Source organism: Ochotona curzoniae, unplaced genomic scaffold (genome assembly GCF_017591425.1).
Source record: "Ochotona curzoniae isolate NIBS_2020 unplaced genomic scaffold, NIBS_Ocur_1.0 scaffold_1852, whole genome shotgun sequence".
NCBI classification, from domain to species: domain Eukaryota; kingdom Metazoa; phylum Chordata; class Mammalia; order Lagomorpha; family Ochotonidae; genus Ochotona; species Ochotona curzoniae.
Genome location: NW_024467087.1, coordinates 23,719,799 through 23,741,753, shown reverse-complemented (window position 1 = coordinate 23,741,753; position 21,955 = coordinate 23,719,799). Strand labels below are relative to the sequence as shown.

Genomic DNA, 21,955 nt, shown 5'->3' with positions numbered 1-21,955 from the left:
TCAGGCCACAGGGACAAAGATGGCACCCCCACTGAGTGTGGGGAATAAGAGCATTCATTGTTGTTTGGAGAGCATTTGAAAGCATTAACGAAAGAAACAAAAAGTTCTTCTGCTTTTATAACCACATGTGGACAGTTCAGAACAAATGTCAAGGATAAAAACAGAACTCCTCCCCGTGGAGAACACTGCACTCCCATCCTCCCCTTGTGCACCACTAGTCAGCGCTGAGGTCTTGTCCTATCTTTTGGCTCAAACAATATTATACAAAGGTATTCTGTGGGACTTGGATAGTGAGTTGGTAGTGGTTGAAAATGTTAGCATCAGTTCACAGACAAAATTCCATATTGACTTGGCAGATTTTGCAAGGCTTCAGCCATCTGCGAGTTGATTAAGGTTTTATTTATTCATTTGTTTACTTATCTATTTATTTTAGTACTCATGGTTTTTCTTTGAAATAATTGCAAAGTCGATGGCCACATACTTGCTGGAAGAAAATAAAATTAAGGTAAGTAGACTCAAGAATATTCTTGTTTTGTTTTATTTTTACCTGGCACTTAATAATTGTATATATTTACAAGAATACAATTTAACACACACAAAGGAAACTAATCTTACAGGTAGCCACGATGTGCAAAGTCAGGTTTATATTCAAGGACATCAAGACCTTTGGTTTTCGGCATTTAGTTTTATTTTTGCTTTTGAAATACAAAGAGATTTTCTTACAGTAGCTGTAAAGCTCAAAATTGTCAATGCTCAGCTCTTACTGGTTCCTTTTTTACAATTAAAAAAAAATTTCCATGGTACATTTGTAGAAATAGGCTTTAATCCCCTCTTCCTCTCAGCCCATTATCCCTTCCTACATTTCCCCCCATGTTGTCACAGCAGTATATAATCTCTTAGTACCAGTTATGAGTTTAACTGTCATTTAAGTGCATCATAAAGCTTTGACTGTTTTAAAGGATTAATCATAAGATAAGTTTTTCTGAAATTGAGACACGAGCCTATTCTGTGTGCCAGAATTAAATGGAATGGAACACTGTGATGATGTGCCTGCCAATCAGGAAAATTATATCATCAAGTTGGGTCAGAATGACCCGTTCGTGCTGATGATTTCAGTTCTCTTACCAGGGTCCAGCTAGTTCCTGTATAATTTAGAGGAAAGTACATTTTGAAATAGTGATATCATTTCGAAGTTGAGAGCAAAATTGCATTTCTGTTTAGAAACCTAGTATAGAGAATGTGTTTGGAAATAAAAAAGGCTGATTGCTTTAGACTCATGGCACACTGACTTTTTTTTTTTTTCTTTGCCTGTTTGTTTTAAGCTTCCCAGAGGCCAGAGATTTCCAGAAGCATTTCATCATGTCTTACATTCTTTGCTTCTTGCAATAATTCCCCATGTGACCATTCGCTATGCAGAGATTCCTGAAGAATCCAGAAATGTCAATTATAGTTTGGCGAGCTTTCTGAAGGTGAGTTACAAGCAGCTAAAACATGGTAGGAATATCTTCTTCACTGGTAGGCTGAAAGCCAAGGATCAAAGTCATCCACACCCTAAGATGTCATCTAGATCTTCATACAGCTGTCACAGTAACCTTTTCATTCAGTTGATGGGCCAATTCAGCCAAGGTTGATTTTTTTCACTCTTGCTAAAATGGCTAATTGATTAAATTCGAGCTCCCACATAGCAACAATTGGCTTCTTTCATGAGCTGCTTTCTTTCTTTCTTTTTTTTTTTAATTTATTTATTTTTATTGAAAGTTAGATTTACATAGTGAAGGAGAGACAGAGAGAAAGACTTTCCACATGCTTTTTCACTCCCTAAGTAGCCACAATGGTTGGTGCTGAGCCAATCCAAAGTCAAGAGTCAGAAGCTTCTTCTAGGTCTCCCGTGCAAGTGCAGGGTCCCAAGGCTTTGGGCCGTCATTGACTGCTTTCCTGGGCCACAAGCGGGGAGCTGGATGGGAAGTGGGGCTGCCGGGACAAGAACTGGCATCCTTATGGGATCCCAGGTATACAAGGCGAGGACTTCAACCACTAGACTATAGCCCTGGGCCCCATGAGCTGCTTTTAAACAGATTGTGTTCTGGATGCTTTTAGATGTGGCACATACTGTCTAGGTCACCAGTATCCACCACTCCTAACTCTATCCCTAACCCTATGGATGTATTTAAACCACTTGTCTGGCCCATGCTGGCTTTTGAGTTTTCAATGTTTGAACTAAACCCATTTGGTGACCAAACCACAATCTACATATATGCAAGTACATATTAAGTACACATTTGTGGGAATTATCAGTCTTGGTGAGTGCACTTTTTTGGTAAGATGCCAGAAATCTTTATATGTATGAAAGAATATTTATTGTGTTCTGTTATTGTTAGTGTGTGATGGATATTGTCAGAACACAACTATCCTATATAAAGTAACAATACTTGATTGGTATCACATCAGCCAATTTTTTTTGTGCATTCGAAAGCAAACATATACTTAAAAAAGGAAATTAGCGATGACATTTCTGAAAATCCTTGTTTCTCATATGGGCTTCCTACTTTTTAAAAAGATTTATTTTATTTATTTGAAAGGCAGAATTTTACACACACACAGACACACACACACACACACACACACACACACACACACACACAGAGTGAGATCAATATTCTGTCTACTGATTCACTCCACAAATGGCCACAACAGCCAAGGTTGGGCCAAGGACTCCATCCAGGATTCCACATGGATGGCAGGGGCTCAAGCACTTGGGCCTTCTTCTGCTGTTTTTCCCAGGCCTTTAACGGGGAACTGGATTGGAAATTGGACAGCCAGGACTTGAATCAGTACCAGTTCAGGATGCCTGGGTAGTTGACAACAGGTAAACTTCCTGTGCCGTAGAGCTGACTCCTTCCATGGACTTTAAACTTGAAGTTTATAGTGTAAAGGAGACAGACCATCTTGATTTCTATAAAAGATTTATTTATTCATTTGTTTGTTTGAAAATCAGTGTTATAGAGATAAAGGGAGAGACAGAGAGAGAAATCTGTTAGATCACTCCCCAAATAGCCACAATGGACAGGACTGCTCCAGATTGGAGCCAGGGGCCAGGAACTTTATGACTGCCACATGGTGATAGGCAGGGACCAAGGCACTTGAGACATCCTCTACTGTCTTCTCAGGTGCATTAACAGGGAGCTGGGTTGGAAGTGACTCAGCCAGGGCATGAACTGGCACTCGTGGGATGCTGGTATTGTAGGCTCCAGCTTTGTCTTCTGTGCTACTATGCAGTTCCTAGAATCAAAGAATGGGCAAGATTAGGAAGAGGTGATGATAGAATTGCTGAGCTTGGTATGAGTCATAACTCATAAGTGAGAAATGCCAGTGCATGCAGAGGAGATAATATACCAATGGGCTGGGCTCTATTGGGAAGTAAAGCTGGGAAAGTATGTTGATCCAAGATCATGAGTGTCCTTGAATGTCAGTCTGAGTTTTGAATTGCATTACATTCTTTGGAAGTATTGCAAGCTTTGGGGCAGGAAGGTGGCATAAATGGGGATAGAATTTAGAGATTAATCTGAAGCAGTTGAATGGCTGGAGAGATTAGAGTCGTGCCAACTGGCAAGTCAGCTAAATGCAGTTCTTGAGTTGCAAAAACAATGAGAGCCTTAACTAAGAGGATGACTGTAGACAAGTAAGAACAGCCAGTAAGACTGCCACAGAGGCTGACAGTTTAAGCAGGCCAAGACTTCCCAGACCCAAAGAAAGCCTTCCCTTTTGATCTGAATTCTCCACATGGGCAAGCCCTACTTTCAGTAGTTAACTGAATGCCCTATGTGAGTTTTTAAGGTTTGACCCAAATGCAGCAATGTAACCAAGAGACTACAGAGGAAGGGAGTGTGTGTGTGTATGTGTGTGTGTGTGTGTGTGTGTGTGTGTGTGTAAGTGTAAGAACTGCAGCCCTTAAGAACCCAAGAGCACAGGGTGTGTGTGTGTGTGTATGGAGAGAGAGAGAGAAATTGCAGCACTTAAGAGGCTGAGAACACAGGTGTGTATGTATTTGTGTGTGTGTGTAGAGAGAGACAGAACTGCAACTCTTAAGAAGCTGAGAGCATGAATGTGTGAGTGTTGGGGAAAGAGAGAATTGTAGCCCTTAAGAACTCGAGGGCACAGGTGTGTGTGTGTGTGTGTGTGTGTAGATAAAAAGAGAACCTGAGAGCACAGGGGTGTGTCTGTGTATGTGTGTGGGGGGGAGAGAACTACAGACCTTATGAAGCCGAGAGCACAGGGATGTGTGTGTGTGTGTGTGTGTGTGTGTGTGTGTGTGTGTGTGTGTCCTAAATCCAATGACAAGTCATTCGCCCTTTTTCTTCTTGTTTAAGGTCATCTGTAGCTCTGAAAGCTCTTATTCTGTTATCTATGAAATTGAAAATTCCACCCCCTCCAGCATGGAACAAATTTTAAAATATTAAAAATATCTGGCTGACAGACCTTCAGAATCATGTACCTAACCGTTCATTTTCTCTTGGTTTCCGTAGCGCTGTTTGACACTAATGGATAGAGGATTCGTTTTCAATCTAATAAATGACTATGTATCTGGATTCAGTCCCAAAGATCCTAAGGTAAGTTAAAAGGACATGATAGTAGCAGATGTCAGACATGAGTGCATGATACCAAGGTGACATTTATTCTCTTCTGTAGGATTTGAAAGTGCTGTTTTCATGTAGGTACTTTTGAGTTTAGATGAACTTGAAAGAATATAATGTTTGGCTTACTAGCAGGAACTCAGCATATAGCTCGTACTCAGGACTAAGATCCACAGACTGACATGGAGAGGAGCCTGAGCTGGCCCATAAAGAACAAAAGACATCAAGCAGAGTCTGGCACAGTGACTATGCAGGATTCCTGGGCTTTTCCCTCTCCGGTGTGGGCTCACACTCTCCCTTAATCACTGAACGGGCAGCCACATGTGTACATCAATTCTGTTCAGGAGTGCTTATTGCAGACTCCATGCATTGAGATTTCTGTTGGGGACTGATCATGTATGAATACTGGTGCCTCATCCAAATTCCAGACTCTGAGGAAGGAAATCAAAACAGGTTTTTGCCGTAAAATCATTGTTTGTGAAATAATCTAACAATAGTGCAGACTGGCACTCAGTGTGCAAAAATTGATAAGGAAATGTGTCAAAATCCAACTTTCCAGATGCCAGCCAAAGAGCAACCTTGGGAGCATGTGCTTTGTGAGGGGAGCAGTCTCAGGCCAGCTGTGTTAACTCTCACGCATACAGAGCCCATCTCAGTCTAGATGCTTTTGTTGTGACAATCAATACAAACGATTTAGTTACTAAAATTGTAAATGCCTGCCAAATATGAGTGAGTGTTTAATTTCTTTTGGTTTAGGTTTTGGCAGAATACAAGTTTGAATTTCTGCAAACGATTTGCAACCATGAACATTACATTCCTCTGAACTTGCCAATGGCATTTGGAAAACCTAAATTGCAGAGAGTTCAAGGTATGTATTGGCATTTTCCAACATCTGGGATGCTCCTGCCCTTTTGTTTTCGCAAGTGCTAGTGTAGTGTAGTGCTGCCTAGTTAAACTGATCATCTTGAATGTGACCTCAGAATTGTTAAAGTGTGAAGCTGGGTCCATTAATGGTATTCTGCCATTTCTTTTATGTCAAGGGTTGTCTTCATAGCATGATGACACTGTGTTACATAAATTGCTGCTTAAATGCTGATATTGATACTGATAAAATTGTTCTATGTATTGGTGTTTGAAATTTTACATGAGGCAAAATTAAGAAAAATAGGAATGTGTTTCTGCTGAAAGCATCAAAAAATTATAGAATAAAATCATAGTATGTATGTATTAACTATGAAATGCTTTCATGATCTCCATTGCTAGTTTTATTGTATGCTTTGTTGTGTAGCACTATTCTTATGTTACTATGTTTTTTATTTGTCCCCTTTCTTTTCATATATTAATTAGATTTTTTTTCATTTGCGGTGGACCGTTTGACTTCAGTAGGTAGGTTTTACTCGGTTCACTCTAAAGTAGTTTGCTATCTCTAAACACCATTGATGAATGGCTGAGGTGGATGGGGGCTTTGTTTGCTTGGCAAATCCTCCCTAGCCAAAGTGAAGCTTCAGTTCAAGTACTCAGAAAATCTAGGAGGCAGTATGTTTACTTTGGAAATAAGCTCGAGTGTTGCTAGTCTTGAAATCAGTTTGAACATAAGTTCCTGCAGCAGTCTGCCATGGGGCCAGGGGTGGAGCTGAAAGTATCTGTTCTGAAAAGTATGGTATCTCTTTCAGTCATGCCTTCTCTCGTATTTGAAGGTGTGGCTTGAACTAAAAAAATCCATTTGCAAAATCTTCTCAGATAAGACTACCTTGCTTAGGCAGTAAGTAGCCCTTATGTATACAAAGTGAGATTCATAAAGCATGGCCAATGCAGGGAGAAAAACCAATCACCTTGGTTTTTAGCATCTGTTGAGTGATGGCTTTAGTGATGCAATCACAGCCATTAAAAATAGAGAAAAAAATGTAAAAACCATAGCAGCCCTGTTCAGCCATTCCTTCAATACATTTTGAGTATCTGCATAGCTCACCTACTTGCTCTAGAATGTGTTGAAAGCTATGAGGAAGTCAGGAAAAAATGGGGTAAGGAGTTCATCAGGGATTTAGAATGAAACTACACCTCTGCATTTATTAAGTTCACTCTGGATAAATAGAATTATATTAGATGCTATACAGGTCAAAAAAAGAAAGAAAACATGTACTTCATTTTTTTGACCCTCACAAAATCACGAGGTAGGGAAAGAGGATATGGAGAGTAGAAATGGCATAGTTGAAATGATTAAACCCATTCACTGTGTCCTCTGAGTAGCTAGAAGGCAAATTCCAAGCAGGGAAATTAACATCTGGGGTTTCAAATACACTGTGAAGATAATAGGGAGTGAAGACTTCATCTGGTGGAGTGGAGCGAGATGAGGCTGGTTTTCTTCCTATATCTCACATACAGATTTTGGCCAATATGTAGTGTTTACTAAAATATTCAGTTGATGTTGTTAGATTGGTTCAGGTGTTCCTAGTTTCTCCTCCTATTTTCAAGTATATTTGGATAAATAAAGAACTGTCGAATAGTTACTTAACATGAGTAATTGTAATGAAACTTCTTCAGATATAAAGAAATAGTTTAAGACATGAGCAAATATAGCGTTACTTTATTCTAGGTTCCATGCTATTTTAAAGAGTTTAAAATAATCTAGGGTTGGGGCAGGGGAGAGAATCTCAGGATTTTCTGGCTGACTGAAATTATCATTTAAACTACCATCTAGTCCTAATGATGAGAGCTCTTACGAAATTTTGCATGCTTATAATGTACAATGGAAGAATTATTCAGATTCTTGAATAATAAAAAATCATAGCTCTAGCTAGCATGATTATAGATTTGTAGGCAATAAATGTAATATTTTTTATATTATGATTTCTTTGATATTTTTATAAATGGGTTTTCCATTTCATTGTACTGCAGATTCCAGTCTTGAATACAGTTTATCAGATGAGTATTGCAAGCATCATTTCCTGGTTGGTCTACTTTTGAGGGAAACCTCCATTGCTCTTCAAGACAATTATGAAATCAGATATACAGCTATCTCTGTCGTAAAGAATCTTTTGATAAAGCATGCATTTGACACTAGGTACCAACACAAGGTAAGGATGTCTGTAGAGTTGTGAACACCACATTAGTAAATGTCTAGTAAGATTTTTTATTCAGTTGACAAGAAAGAGCACATGAGCATTGATGAAATGTTAAAAAAGATTTATCCATTTTTATTTGAAAGTCATATTTACAAAGAGAAGGAGAGACAGAGGATGAGAGGGAGAGAGTCCTTCCACCCACTGGTTCACTCCCCAAATGGCCACAAGTGCCGGAGCTGAGCCGATCCAGAGCTAGTATCTAGGAGCTTCCTAAAAGGTCTCCCACATGGGTGGCAGAGGCTCAAGGACTTGAGCTTCCCCCGGTGCTTTCCCAGTCCAGTGAGCAAAGAGCTGGGTTGGAATTGGGGCAACCAGGATATGGACCAGTGCCCATATTGGGTACCAGTGCTTGCAGGCAGAGGATTAGCTTGTTGAGCCACTGTGCAGGCCTTGAAGTCTTATTTTTACAAATAAGCTTTTTTTTTTCCCGTTTCTAATCACGAGGTTTTTAAAAAAAAACTGCTAAGTTAACTGTTGTACAAAAATACTGGTTTCTTAAATATTTAAAGAACAATGTAGCCATCATTTCAGAATAGTTACATAAGCTGATTATGAATTTTTAAAGAACTCTTACAGGATTGCAGCCATGCATATTCTGTCAAATGTAAAGCTAAATAGATATTCTTAAAGATATATATATTTTAAATAAATATTATAGTTATTCATTATTAAATATTGTAATATATGTTAAGCATATCATATATAAATAGGTAACACGAACATTTTGTTCCCGCTAAACGTTGATGTAGCAGTGTTGCTATCTTTCGATGTGGGTGAGGCTCTAAGCCCTACATATGTTATACAATAGCTGTTTGTGTAAGCCACAGCTATAGTTGCTATCATTTGCACTTCTAATAAATGACTGGGCTTAAGAAGCAATTCACAGAAATGGAATTAAAAATAATTTTGTTGTGAAATGTTTTAAAACCGTACACACAGTGGGTCTTTAAAATATGTATTGGAAAGGTGTATTATGACAAAACTATCCATGAATTGCAGGGTTTTTTTGCACCAAAATCAACTTGTATTTTTTGTTCTGTTTTCTGCATACTCTTCGAAGGACCCTAGTGTATACAGATCTTCTGACATTAAATCCTCTGGGTTGAAAAGCTAAATAGATTTCAAATGGCCTGACTTATTTCACTGGCATTACATGGCTCAAGGCAAACAGCATGTTGTTCCTGAATGAACAATTTTTTTCTTGTTTTTACACTGAAATACAATAAATGATGAGTTTATTGATTATTGTGATCATTTTGGAAAGCTGATTCAGAGATGTGTTTTACTCTTTCCCACAGTATTTCGGCTTTTTTTTTTTTAAGATTTATTTTTATTTGAAAGGCAGAATTACAGAGAGAGAAGGAGAGACAGAGATAACTTGTCCATCTGCTGGTTCACTCCCCAAGTGACTACAATGGCTGGAGCTTGAGCCAGTCCAAAGCCGGGAGCCTCCTCTGGGTCTGCTGCTTGAGTGCAGTGCTCTGAACACGGGGGTCATTCTCCCTTGCCCTCCTCTTTAAGGCACTAGAATGGAGCTGGGTTAGAAGTGGAGCAGCCAGAATTTGGACTGGTACCCATATAGGATTGCCAGTGCTGTAGGCAGATGCTGAGTTGGCTTTGCCACAGCACTGCCCCCTACTCCTTTGCTCTTTATAAACAAAAATGCCTGCCGGCGATGTCTTCTCATACCTCTTTAATTACAAAGATTTCTTTTCAAAGATTTTTTTTTTTAATTACGGATCTTGCTAGCTTTTTTTCATTTTTTTTTCTCCTAGAGTTAGTAAAAGTGCCTATGCTTTAAAATGTAACTTGCTCACTGTGGTCTACATTGTTTTTGCCACATCTGAACTGTTACAACACACTGTAACTTCATGTAGTTTTCTCCCTGATGTGCCATATAGTTTTTTGTTAATGTTGATACTGATTTAACACGAGTTATATATATGTTATGGTATATAACAGTCCAAATTTAAAAACATCTTGCAAGTTATTCGGTCCAGCCATGCTAAGTCATATTTTCAAAAATGTCAGGGGTTACTGAGCTCTCCTTAACGGCTGAGGAACAGGAGAAAGAGCCTTTTGTGGTGCAGAGGAAAATGCCTGTTGCTGAAAATTTAAAGGATTCACAGGAAAAGTACAAAATGAACTTCCTTGCAGTGAAGCAGAGAGATGTGTTTTTCTCTACTACCTCTACAGATTAAAGTGAAGGAAAATATGATCCAATCAGAGTTTTCCCCAGAATTGGAATTGAAATATTTCACAACACAAATTTGCACATTGTTACATTTTAAATTCTGAAAGCAGTTTGTTTGCACGCACATGCACACAGACACACATACACAAGCACACACTTTCAAAGTGGTACCTGTTAAAATGTTAGACATTATGCCTGTTTGATATTTTAAGTTATGGGAAATATTGCCATGTCCAGCTTCATCAACCTTCTAGTGATTTCTGAAGCCCTTACCTCTTTGCTCAAAAGCTTCATACAGGCATCAACTAAGTATAGGAATCCCTCCAAAAGAACTTTGCTTCGTGGACCTGGTTACTGCTGTTTCAATCCTAGCGTATTGGAAGAAGATACAAAACGTGCTTTCTGTGTTTTGTCTGAAGAGTTTACAGGTGACCTGGGTATCAGGTCATTTGTCAAATGCATTCAAGTAAAATATGCTTCTCAGGAATGATGTTGCCAAATCAAGGGTTCAAAGGGAACTTCAAGCTTTAATTTGCACTCATTCCTCCAATGTGACCTCCAATAAATAGTTAAATTTTTTTAAAAATATATTTATTTTTATTGGAAAGGCAGATTTACAGAGAGAAGTGAGAGAGAGAGAGAAAGAGAGAGAGAGAGAGAGAGAGAGAGAGAGAGAGAGAGAGAGAGATCCTTCTGTTTGCTATTCACTTCCCAAATGACATCAAGGGCCAAAGCAGAACTATTCCAAAGCCAGGAGCCTCTGGGTCTCCCATATGAATGTAGGGTCCCAAGGCTTTGGGCAGTGCTCCGCTGCTTTCCCAGACCACAGGCAGGGAGCAGGATGGGAAGTGGAGCAGCTGGGACATGAACCAGATGTCAGTGATGGAAGGCTGAGGACTAGCAATTGAGCTGTTGTGCTGGCTTCAACAGTTAAAATTTTTAAGGGAATGTTTCCTACAGAAAGCATACTTTAAGCGTAGACTCCATGGTCATCCTTTCCCTTTCACATGACCAATGTGATCCACCCTCTGATGGAATTCTAGATACATAGCCAGGACCGACCCTGTTTATTTAGAAACTTCTGGGAGAGGTCTCTTGTTATAATTACCAAGAGGCATCTTTCATAATTGAAACAAGAATGTCCAGTATCTAATACTTGTGCTGGACTGTGTATAGTTCCTGTACCCAAAACAAATGATGTTAACACCTAAGAGAATTGTAACTTTTACTTCCAGCTGGCTGTGGGAAAATTAGTTTTTGTTTTGTTTGGTTTTGAGAAAATGTGACCCAAATACAGGGTGAAAAACAAAAAGCAAGATGCTTCTCTCACTTTATCTTCATCCTGAAGGTCGTCTTTCCAAAAAACAACTTCTGCTGCCCCTTTCTTTTGTATACTTCTATTATATGTATGCACAGACCTAGGTGATAAATGTGAAACAGATGTGTGCATATATATAATAGAGAGTATTATGCTTTTTTCTTTTTTCACTTAACAATACGTCCTGCTACGTAGATCTACAACGTTAAAAAAATAATTGCAAAGTATCCCATCATATGGGTATGCCTTATTTAGTTTATCTGAATAGTCTTATATTCAAATATTATTTTCTGTCTTTTGTGCCAGCAAAACTTTCATGTATTTTGCAGTGATTATGTGTTTTCCTATGTTTCCATTCACTTGAAAAGAGCTGTTCTGACTCCCTCCCTAGAGACAATTCAATAGCAAAATAAAAATGGACTTTTATCTAGAAGCTGTAGTATTAACAATAGCAGCCAGAATTCATTGAGGACACACTGCCAAATAGTGTATTAAATACATCACATGCGTTAATATCTGTATCAGGTCCTACTGAGGAAAAAAGTGAGGCTGAATTGGTCAAAGTCTGGCAGCCATTAAATGGAAGAGGAAGATTTATATGTAGCTAGTTCCCAAATCTGTACTGTCTCTTGGATCTCAAGTTGAGGCATTGAAAACATAGACAACTGCCAAATGGATGATCATGGTGATAAGAAAATCATAAATCCAAATCCCTAAACTAAAAAAGGAATAATTCCCGAGGGCTATTTACCCTCGTGAAGAGCAAGTTAACACAATTCATGGTAACAGTCTCCAAAGCAGAGGTGGGGCATTGCTGGCCCATGAACCACATGAAAGCCAGCAAAAATCATTTGGTCTATCCGTGCTAAGGCATCCAGACAGAACTTGAAATTCAGTAAGTCTATAACTGGCTATTTTTTTCTTCATTTTTTTATTATATTTTTGACAATCTTTACATAGCTAATTAGGGTAAAAAGGTTCAAGGGCTATAGGAAAGTGGGTAAGACTATTGTTTCCATATTGTTTCCTTTATGTAACAGGCTATTTTTTTAAAGATTTATTTTATTTTTATTACAAAGTCAGATATACAGAGAGGAGAGACAGTGAGAAAGATCTTCCGTCTGATTCACTCCCCAAGTGAGCGCAACGGCCGATGCTATGCCGATCTGAAGCCAGGATCCAGGAACTTCTTCCGGGTCTCACACACGGGTGCAGGGTCCCAAAGCTTTGGGCTGTCCTCGACTGCTTTCCCAGGCCACAAGCAGGGAGCTGGATGGGAAGTAGAGCTGCCGGGATTAGAACTGGTGCCCATATGGGATCCTGGCGCGTTCAAGGCGAGGACTCTAGCCGCTAGGCCACACCGCCAGGCCCACAGGCTAATTTTTAAACTTACAATTTTATATGCTTGTGATTTATATCATAACTGTCCATGTATCCCTTAGCAGAAAGCAGGGTCCCCACACCTGAAAAGTCTCCATGTGAAAGTAAAAGCAGACTTAAACTTTCTAGCTCTGAAGAATAAAATCACACCTAGCTGGGTGAACTTACAACAATGTGTTTCAACTCCAGAACCCACAAAAAGGCTACCGTTTTTAAGGCCAGCCGTTAGGACTGAAGTATTTGCCAGGGGTCTATGGAAGATCCACTGCTGCCTTGGGCAGGAAGTTCGAATGGACAAGGGTTTTTAAACCTTTATACGGTGCACATCAGCATCATCTAGAGCAGCTCACACCTATTGAGTCCAAACCTTCTGCTGATAGAAGCTATTGTTAATGATGTGTTATGTTGGAAGTAAGTCTGTAAAGGTTCTTGAAATTCACAAAAGAAGTGCAGATGGCCAATTAACATATGAAAAATGTCTGGTGTCTAGAATAAATTCAAACTAGAACAACAGTGAGGTACTATAATCTGTATTCTCTAGACTGACCATTTTGCTCTAGAAACCTTATTCAAGTCTTTTGTCAAATGTTTCCAAGTCCTGAAATGGGGAGGATACAACTTAGGCCATCACATTGTTTGCTCTGATTTTAATATAGCTATGTAGCTGATGATGAATGCCTGTAGCTCAGGAAAGCAAGAGTAAATGTGTGTAAAAGATGCCACATTGGCTGTGTTAGTGGTCAACTGTATCTCTATACCTATAAATACATCAGTCACTCAAGTTTCAGAATTGACACAGAGGGCTAAGCTCATGTCATTCTAATTGCAGCTTTAAGCAAAGAAAAAAGTCCATTCATTCTCACACGAGTACAGTCATTTGCCATTTTCCCCCATTTCCCATATATTCATTCATTCAGTGAATGTGTGTTAACTGTCTGCTCTGTTCCCCGACACTGGGGATGAAGCAGTGAACAAGACTGACACAGTCCCTGCTCGCATGAAGCTCAGCTCTCACGGGAGCTAAAAATAGAATATTTCCTGCCTTATAGGTCAACTGCTGTTAAACATTTTACTTCATGTAGTTATGTTGAGGGATGAGTTGACTGAGTCATGTACAACTAAATGCTAACAAAGTTTTGTGATAGCTTCGCATTAAGTGTAAATGAACTCGTGCTTTGTTAATTTCTTGAGGGTCTTCAAACTGCTATCTGGAACCAACTGTGTTTATCTGTAATATATGCATATTATATATCTAATAAACTTTAATTATTTTTCAGAATCAACAAGCAAAAATAGCACAACTGTACCTCCCATTTGTTGGATTGCTTTTGGAAAATATACAGCGATTAGCAGGTCGAGACACCTTGTATTCCTGTGCAGCCATGCCTAATTCTGTAAGTAGTAACGCATTTCTTTTGGAGTTTTCTCCTATCTTAATTGAATGCATTTGGAACTTGAACCAAATGTTGTGTTGTATCAAACTTAAGAATTCACTTTCTACTCCATTTAAAAATTTACATCATCTTTTCTAGAAAAGTGTTTCTTAAACTCTAATGCACCTGTCAGTTACCTGGGAAATTTTTTAAAACTTATTTGGGTAGGTAGATAGGTAGTTATTTGAAAGGCATGGAGACAGGGAGTTCTCTGCTGCTTCATTTCCCCAAGTGCACAAAACCTTCATGGCTCGGCCGGGCCAAAGCCAGGGACTTAGAACTGAATCTGGGTCTCCTGTATGGGTGGCACGGAGCCAATCATTTGAACTATCATCTGCTGCCTTGCAATGGGCACAGAATCAAGAAGCAGAAATGGAGAACTAACCCAAAAGAAGTTCCAACCCAAGCACTCTGGTACCCAAGTAGAATATTGGTTTTGCACATGGTTGCTTATCTGCTGTGCCAAATGCTGGCCTCTGGCCTGGAAAATTTGTTAACACAGATTTTAATTCAATAAACCTAGGTCAGGACTAGAGTGTTTGTGCTTCTAACAAGCTTTTGGCTGCTGTTGATCCGTACACTAGAATGTGAATAGCAATAATTAGGTCCAAGAAAACATCAGGAGTCCCTTGGTTTTTAAGATTTTTTTTTGTTGTTAATATTCTTTTACATATTTATTCTGCATGAAAATTGGACAAATATTCTTCACCTTGTGTTTTATGCACTGGGAATTAGACTCTGTCTATTTTTCCTCTCCCTTGGTGATCTCCTTTGAATATTTCTTGGTGAATCCCTTTTAGTTTATTATGGTTCATCTGTGTTTGTGTTTTCTTCCTCTAGGATCTTTTTTTTAAAAAATAAAATTTGATATCTTTAAAAGGCAGAGAGAAAGAAGGAAATCCCATCTGCTGTTTCTCTCCATGTGCCCACAACAGCCCAGCCCAGACCATCCCAAAGTTGGGAGCCAGGAACTCAAACTAAGTTTCCCACATGGGTGACAGGGATCCAGTCTCTTGAAGACCCCTTCCTCCCAGGGTTTGCACTGGCAAGACTAGGGTCAGCAGCCAAAGGCAGTTACACAAACCAGGCACTCCACTGTGGGGATGTGGACAACTTAACAGATGGGCTAAACACCTGTTTCCTCCAGCCCTGAGTCCTATGCCCCCAAACCCTGTTCTGTACAGCCCACAACCACCCTTGCACTTTTTTTTTCTTTTTGAAAGGTTTATTTTTTTTTTTCTTCGAAAGGCAGATTTACAGAGAAGAGATACAGAAAGATTCTCTGTCCGCAAGCCCACTCTCCAAGTGACCACAGTTGCTAGAGCTGAGCCAATCCAAAGCCAGGAGCCAGGAGCTTCTTCCAGGTCTCCCACACAGGTGCAGGATCCCAAGGCTTTGGATCATCCTCCAAAGGTTTCCCAGGTCACAAGCAGGGAGCTGGATAGGAAGTGGAGTAGCCAGGGCATGAACCGGCACCCATATAGAATCCCAGCACATATAAGGCAAGGATTTAGTCACTGTGCCCCATTCTTGCACTTAGAACCATGTTATGTTGTTGGATCACAGGTTCAAAAATGTCTCTTTATAGTTTCTTCTGGAATTTCCTCCTATGCAGTGCCAACCGCTGCCAAGCTTGCCTTGACCTCCTGAGCTTGTCAGTCAGCAGAATGTGAATGCTAAAGCATTTACCTGTGTGCTAGGGTGGTTTTTCTAATGAGCATAGAGTAGCCCATACTTAGCCTCACTCCGTATTCATGTAACAGTGATATTCAGAAATAGTTCACTGATCTGATCTTTTCTTTTGTAGGTCAAGTTCACTTAGAGCTTAGACTCACTCCCCTACTTTTAGCATTTTCCCTGATTCCAAGGAGAACTGAGCCCTGGTTAGATTGCACCAGTTACAGCCATCTAGAGCGATGTCGCTTGATTAGAGTCATGGTTATCAGTATGCTTGTAACCACATCCTATCCTAGCATATAATTAGTTTAAATAACAAGATATCTTATTCTGTTACAGGCATCCAGGGATGAGTTTCCATGTGGCTTTACTTCACCTGCAAGTAGAGGGAGTCTGAGTACTGAAAAAGATACTGGTAATTAAGCACTTTAAAGATTGTACATTGCTTGGGTTTTAGAAATTGTGCTTTGTATTTCATAATTAGGAAACTATAGAAAACTATACATAGCATGTTCTCTGTTAAGTGTAATTGAAATCTGTTACACTTGCAGCCACATTTCTTTGCCTAGGTATGTTTTTGTCTAAGCTTGTTTAAACTTTGACTATTTTTCTTAAAGATCTAGCTTGATGTACTGAGAAAATGAAGATAGTGAGAAAAATACTGGTTTCAATCCTCTTATCTGTCACCAGTTTGGGGCAAAACACTTCCTTTTGTTGAACCCAAGTTTCCTTATCTATTTTTATGAGTTTTCTTTGTTTTATGTCTCAAGGAATTTCTTGTAATTTTATGCATGATAATAAATTTTGAGGGATTTAAAAAAAAATCTGCTTAAGTGTTACTTGGCATATTACAGTGCTTTGATATTAATTTATTTTAGATTTTATATGACCACTGTCTATTCCCTGTAATAGAAGGGGTCTTCAGCAGGTTTATGGAAAATGTATATTATGAAGAAACATGCATGGATTTCAAAAAATACTTTTAAGTCACCAAAACAAATCTTTTAATTCAGTGTTCCACAACCTTTTTGAAGTACCCACATATCTTAAGTTAAACCAGTACTTATTTAAAAAATTTTTTTTGACATTTTGTCATGTTTTTAACAGTAACTTGGCTTTTTTCCCAGCTTATGTGTCTTTTCCAAATGGTCATGGCATGAAGAGGGAAGATTCCAGAGGGTCCCTCATCCCAGAAGGAGCAACAGGATTTCCAGATCAGGGCAACACAGTTGAAAACGTAAGATACGAAAATCATAACTTTAGTGATGTGTTAGGACACAACAGTCTTTTTTTTTTTAAAACACATATGAGTCTCTTTACTCTCCTATTGTGCATCCTAGAGCTATAGAAAACATGACATACATAACTCTTAGAAGCATTAACAATCCTGTTGTGTCCTGGCAGCAGCTATTTGGATATCCTGAACTGTTTCTGGACAATCAGGCATTCATTTTTGATAGTTCTTGTTTTAATTTTTTAATTTTATTTCTAACATTGTTTACATAGTTGAGAATATGCCCATGTGGGACTCCAGTTAGGGTGGGATCCAGGTATGGAGGAAGGTGGGTGGGACCAATATTTCAGTTCTTTTCATTTTATTCTCCTGGTCTGGTATAAGGGAAGGAGAGGGAGCCATTCCTTGCTGTTAAACTACATCAGCACCGGGAATGGGGAACCCGATGTGGAGAAGAATGTTCTGAGAGTGTTGCTGGAGTGGCTTTGATAGTTCTGAGGCATTGTCAGCTTTGTGGTAACAGGATTGAGAAAATCTTTCCAAGGTCTATTTGCTGACCAAGTCCAGCTCAGTGTGCACCCATAGACTCAGGAACATGTTTCAAAGCTTGGCCAGAATTGTCCAACCTGTTCTGCTTTCTGTCCTCTTGACATGGCAGTCAATATCACCTGCTGGCCTCTGTGTGCATCTGGACATGCTGTCCACTACACAGTCTTCAGCAGTGAAGGAGGCCCAGTCCTGATACATGCACTCCAAGGTTGGACCACATATCCTTGATTTGACCTGTGCATGGGATTTGGGTCCAGTGAACTTGTTGGGGAGACCTCCAAGAAACATTGCCTGGGGTGAACTCAGTTCCATACCAGGCATGCACCTAGCCCTGGATCTTGTACTCACCTGTGGGAGCTGCTGCATATCAGGGAAGTCCCCTAAGTTCTCCTATCAGATCAGCTCCCAGCTACAGATCTTGTGAGTACTGGCAGTTATTGTCATCCATTCTGGCTCTCGCCAGTGTGTGCTGCCAGCCTAGCCCAGCCTGGCCCACACCCAGACCTGGCTCTCATGTGACCCACTGGGTGCCACAGCCTAGCCCAGTCTGTCCCACACCCATTCTGGCTATTACAAGTGCTAGCAGGTGCAGTCTGGCCTGCCCCCAGATCCAGCCCACATGAATGCCAATGGGTGCTGCAGCTGTGCCCAGCTCAGTTCAGTCACAAGTGGGAGTTGTGCCTAGCAGAGGAGTTCCCGAAGTTTCCCTACCAGGCCTGTTCCTAGCCCTGGATCTTGTGCATGTTGATGGATGCTTCAACCCAGCCTGGCATAGCCCACCAGCAGTCTCAGCTCTCATTGGCTAATGTTACAGCCTAGCCTATCCAAGCATAGCCCACATCCTGTCCTGGCTCTTATACATGCCAGCAGGGGCTGTGACCTGGCCCAGCCCAACCTGTCCCCAAACTTGGCCCACACAAATGCTGCAGCCCTGCTTGGTCTGACCTGCACCCTGCCCCAGATTTTGTGCTTCCCAGCAGGAGCTATGGCCTAGTAGGGAAGTTTCCTGCAGTGGGTGCTGCAGCCCTGCTTGCCATGGTCTGCCCTCAGTCCTGGCCTTTGCATGTGCCAGCAGGTGCTATAGCCTGGCCCATCCCAGCCTCCTCCCAGCCCTAGCTCCCGTGTTAGTGGGTTTCATGGTCTAGCCTGGCTCAGCCCATCACCATCCCCATATCTTATGCAAGTTTGTGGGTGCTTGAGTCCCACAGATGTGTGCCCACAAGTCCCCTACAGATTCTACCCTAGGTCTGGTTCTCTTGCATTCTGGTAGGTGCTGCAGCACAGCCTGACATGGTCCACTCCTTACCCCAACACTTGAGAGTATGTACTGCAGCCAAGCCCAGCCAGGTATATCCCTTAGTCCCAGCTTTTTGTGTGCCAGTGGATGATGCTACTTAGCTAAGTCCAGGTCTCCTAAGGGTGTGTGTAACTTGGCCTGACTTAGTCATGCCCTCTGGTTTCCACCCTCTAAACCATATGGTTTCATCTCCCTCACTTACCTATTAGTGCAGTGACCCAGTTTGTGGAATCCTCTGTAAGTCATTCCTCCCCATCAGACGTGCCCTTAGCTGATCCCACTCTTAACATACCCCTAGACCCCTCTTCCCCAGGCAATCTGCAGCCCCCCACCTGGGAACCAGGGTGGTATGTCCTAGCCTGCCATTTCTGCCTTCCCTACACATCTTAAAAAACATTTTTTCAATAGTTCTGACTCTTCTTTAAACCTGCACACTGTAACCTGTTTCTTGAGAGGGAAGATTTAAGTTTAAAATATCCAGTGGAGTACTTAGCTCAGCGGTTAAGCTGCTGCTTAAGGGGCCCACATCCCATATTGGAGTTCTTGGCTGAAGTCCCAAACATTTCGGATTCAACTTCCTTCTCAGTTGCACCCTGGGAAGCAGCACATGAACGCTCATGTGGGAGTCGCAGATTTAATTCCAGGCCCCTGGTTTTGGCTTGGCTCAACTGTGACTGTTGAAGGCATTTGGGTAGATAACCACCACATGGAAGCTAACCCTCCATATGTCTATATACTTTTCAGGTAAAAATAAATACATTTTAAATATTTAACATGGTAGACATGTGAGCTAGTGGTTAAGACATTGGCTGAAACACCCATCTCCCTAATTGATGTAGCTGTGTTTGAACCTCTGCTGCGACTCACGACTCAGCTTGCTAATGCAGACCTAGGGAGGCAGCAGCTGATGGCTCAAATGGCTGCCTTCCTGCCACTAATATAGGTTAAGTTTGCAGCTCCTGGCTTCAGCTTCCTCACTGCTGTCGGCATTTGAGGAGTCAACCAGCAAATGGGAACCTCTCTCTGCCTCTGCTTCTCTCATAAATATCTGTTGCTCCTTGTCATTAAAACTGAAGAACACTTTGGCAGGATTGACTTAACCTTTTAAAATGCCATTAACTGGAGAGGGGGGAAACTGAAAGTCTGTAAACTGATCTTAGCACCTCAGCATGACTTAATCAGAATACCTTCCCATCAGATTGTTTCAAGATGAACAATCAAATTTGAGATGTGTTTGCCTTGAGGCACAGATCTCATTTTAAACCAATAAAACTTTTTGTCACACTACCATGTAAAATTATAGAATCATATGAATTAGAGAAGGGTTCATAAAAATTAGCAATTTCCAAATATTGATTTGAATTTAAAATTTGAATTGTGACTTAGAACATGCTGCTATGGGTTTTCTAATTCTAACATGTTTTGATTTTTCACTTAGTATACATCAGGATGATGAGATTCAGGAAGTCTGGAAAAGGGCCCACAAATTTGTATGCAAATTAGCTAATGCCACTAGCTTAGGAGCACCAATTGCAAACTAGTGGACTATATGTACTTCCTTGACCTTTTGAGCAAATAATTTATCTTCAAAAGTTCCAATTTCACATCATTTATAATATACTCTCTTATATATATATAAGTAAACAAAGATCAGAGTCAAATGCTTACTAGTAATCACATAGCTAATAAGTGATCAGAACTTAGATACATGTTTGATACAAGCTCTTAGTAAATCCTGCCTTAGTAAATCCTGTATATTCCTAGTCCAGTTCTTATTGAAATGATTGGTTTTTAAAAAGAGTAAATACTTCTCAAATCTCCTTGCCTCTCTTTCTTTTCCTTATCTTTCTGGCTTCTCTTTCCCTTTTCAAAAATAAGAAAATAAATACTTTAGGTGATTACTGTTAGTCATATAAACCTTCAAATAAATCAAATCTTTTCATAGTTTAATTTTTTATATTTTAACAAGAGGTATGAAATAATATGGGCATTGCTATGTTGTATTGTTAAAGGTCCTTCTTAGTCTAATTATCTCACTGTAATATCAGTAACCCATTTTAGACAGTTTTTCTGATCTATAAAGTTGCAGAATAGATTTTAATGAGCCCTATAGAGATATTCTATAATTTAAGATGTTTTTTTAACCTTTCATTTGTCCTACAGTCCTTTCCCATGTAGAAGCCCCTATATTAAATGTACAATCATAATGAAACCCACAATATTACTGATCTTTTTGGACACCAAAGTAATTCCCAGTGGTTGTACTTCAGCCCATTTACATTCCAGATATAATAAAATATTTGTTTAGAACTTCTCTAAATAGGGATAATGATGAAAAGTTACCAAGTTAGAGGCTAAAGACAATTGTAATTCCATTTCACAAATGTCTGGTCCTTATATTACAGGCACGGCAGAGTTCTACAAGGAATAGTGTCTCCCAGTATAACCGGCTGGATCAGTATGAAATCAGAAGTCTGTTGATGTGCTACTTATACATAGTAAAAATGATATCTGAAGGTGAGTTTATAGACTATTCCAACATTGATTATTGTAGCTACTCAGAGATTCATACAAGTATTTGACCATTTTCTGTAAATAGAAAACATGTATCTTAGAAACAGGTCTTTGAATACTGACTGTACAACCTTCCTTAAAATGAATCCTAGAGCATTCTGAGGTTAAAGCCTCTGCTTGAGACATTAGCACCACCCACTTGAGTGCTGTTAAGTCCAGCTGTTCCACTTTTAATCCAGCTTCCTCCTAAAATACTGAGGAAGGCAACAAATGATGACCAAAGTATGTGGCTCCCTGCCACTGCTATAGGAAAAACTCAAGGAAATCTGGGCTCCTGGTTTCAGCCTGCCCCAGCCCTAGTCATTTAGTGAATCAACTAGTGGGTGGAAGATCTTTCTTTTTCTTCCTCTCTCTCTGTATAGAGATATGCCTTTCAAATAAGAAACTTTCAGAAAATAAACCTGAAGATAGGATCATATCATATCAGTGTGTGCAGGTTTGATTCGTCAAAATAATTTTTAAAAATTTTAAGAATTCATTTCTGAGATAAAGGAATAACCTTATATTTATTTTTATGCATAGAACTTATTCAACAACCCATGAGAA

At 39.9% G+C, this 21,955-nt stretch overlaps 1 protein-coding gene across 3 annotated transcripts in view; it reads left to right on the top strand.

Moving 5' to 3' along the window:
- The window catches only part of DOCK11 (dedicator of cytokinesis 11), a 192,875-nt gene that overhangs the window by 115,090 nt on the left and 55,830 nt on the right, over nucleotides 1-21,955 (top strand). For 2 of the 3 annotated variants that reach the window (XM_041000112.1, XM_041000111.1), the window contains exons 27-35: nucleotides 434-505; nucleotides 1,323-1,469; nucleotides 4,524-4,607; nucleotides 5,388-5,499; nucleotides 7,527-7,705; nucleotides 13,923-14,039; nucleotides 16,095-16,170; nucleotides 16,883-16,992; nucleotides 21,241-21,352. In XM_041000112.1, the coding sequence (XP_040856046.1) occupies nucleotides 434-505; nucleotides 1,323-1,469; nucleotides 4,524-4,607; nucleotides 5,388-5,499; nucleotides 7,527-7,705; nucleotides 13,923-14,039; nucleotides 16,095-16,170; nucleotides 16,883-16,992; nucleotides 21,241-21,352 (1,009 nt within the window). Of the gene's footprint in view, nucleotides 1-433; nucleotides 506-1,322; nucleotides 1,470-4,523; nucleotides 4,608-5,387; nucleotides 5,500-5,978; nucleotides 6,018-7,526; nucleotides 7,706-13,922; nucleotides 14,040-16,094; nucleotides 16,171-16,882; nucleotides 16,993-21,240; nucleotides 21,353-21,955 lie in introns of all 3 variants that reach the window. The other variant, XM_041000110.1, reaches the window with a different exon arrangement.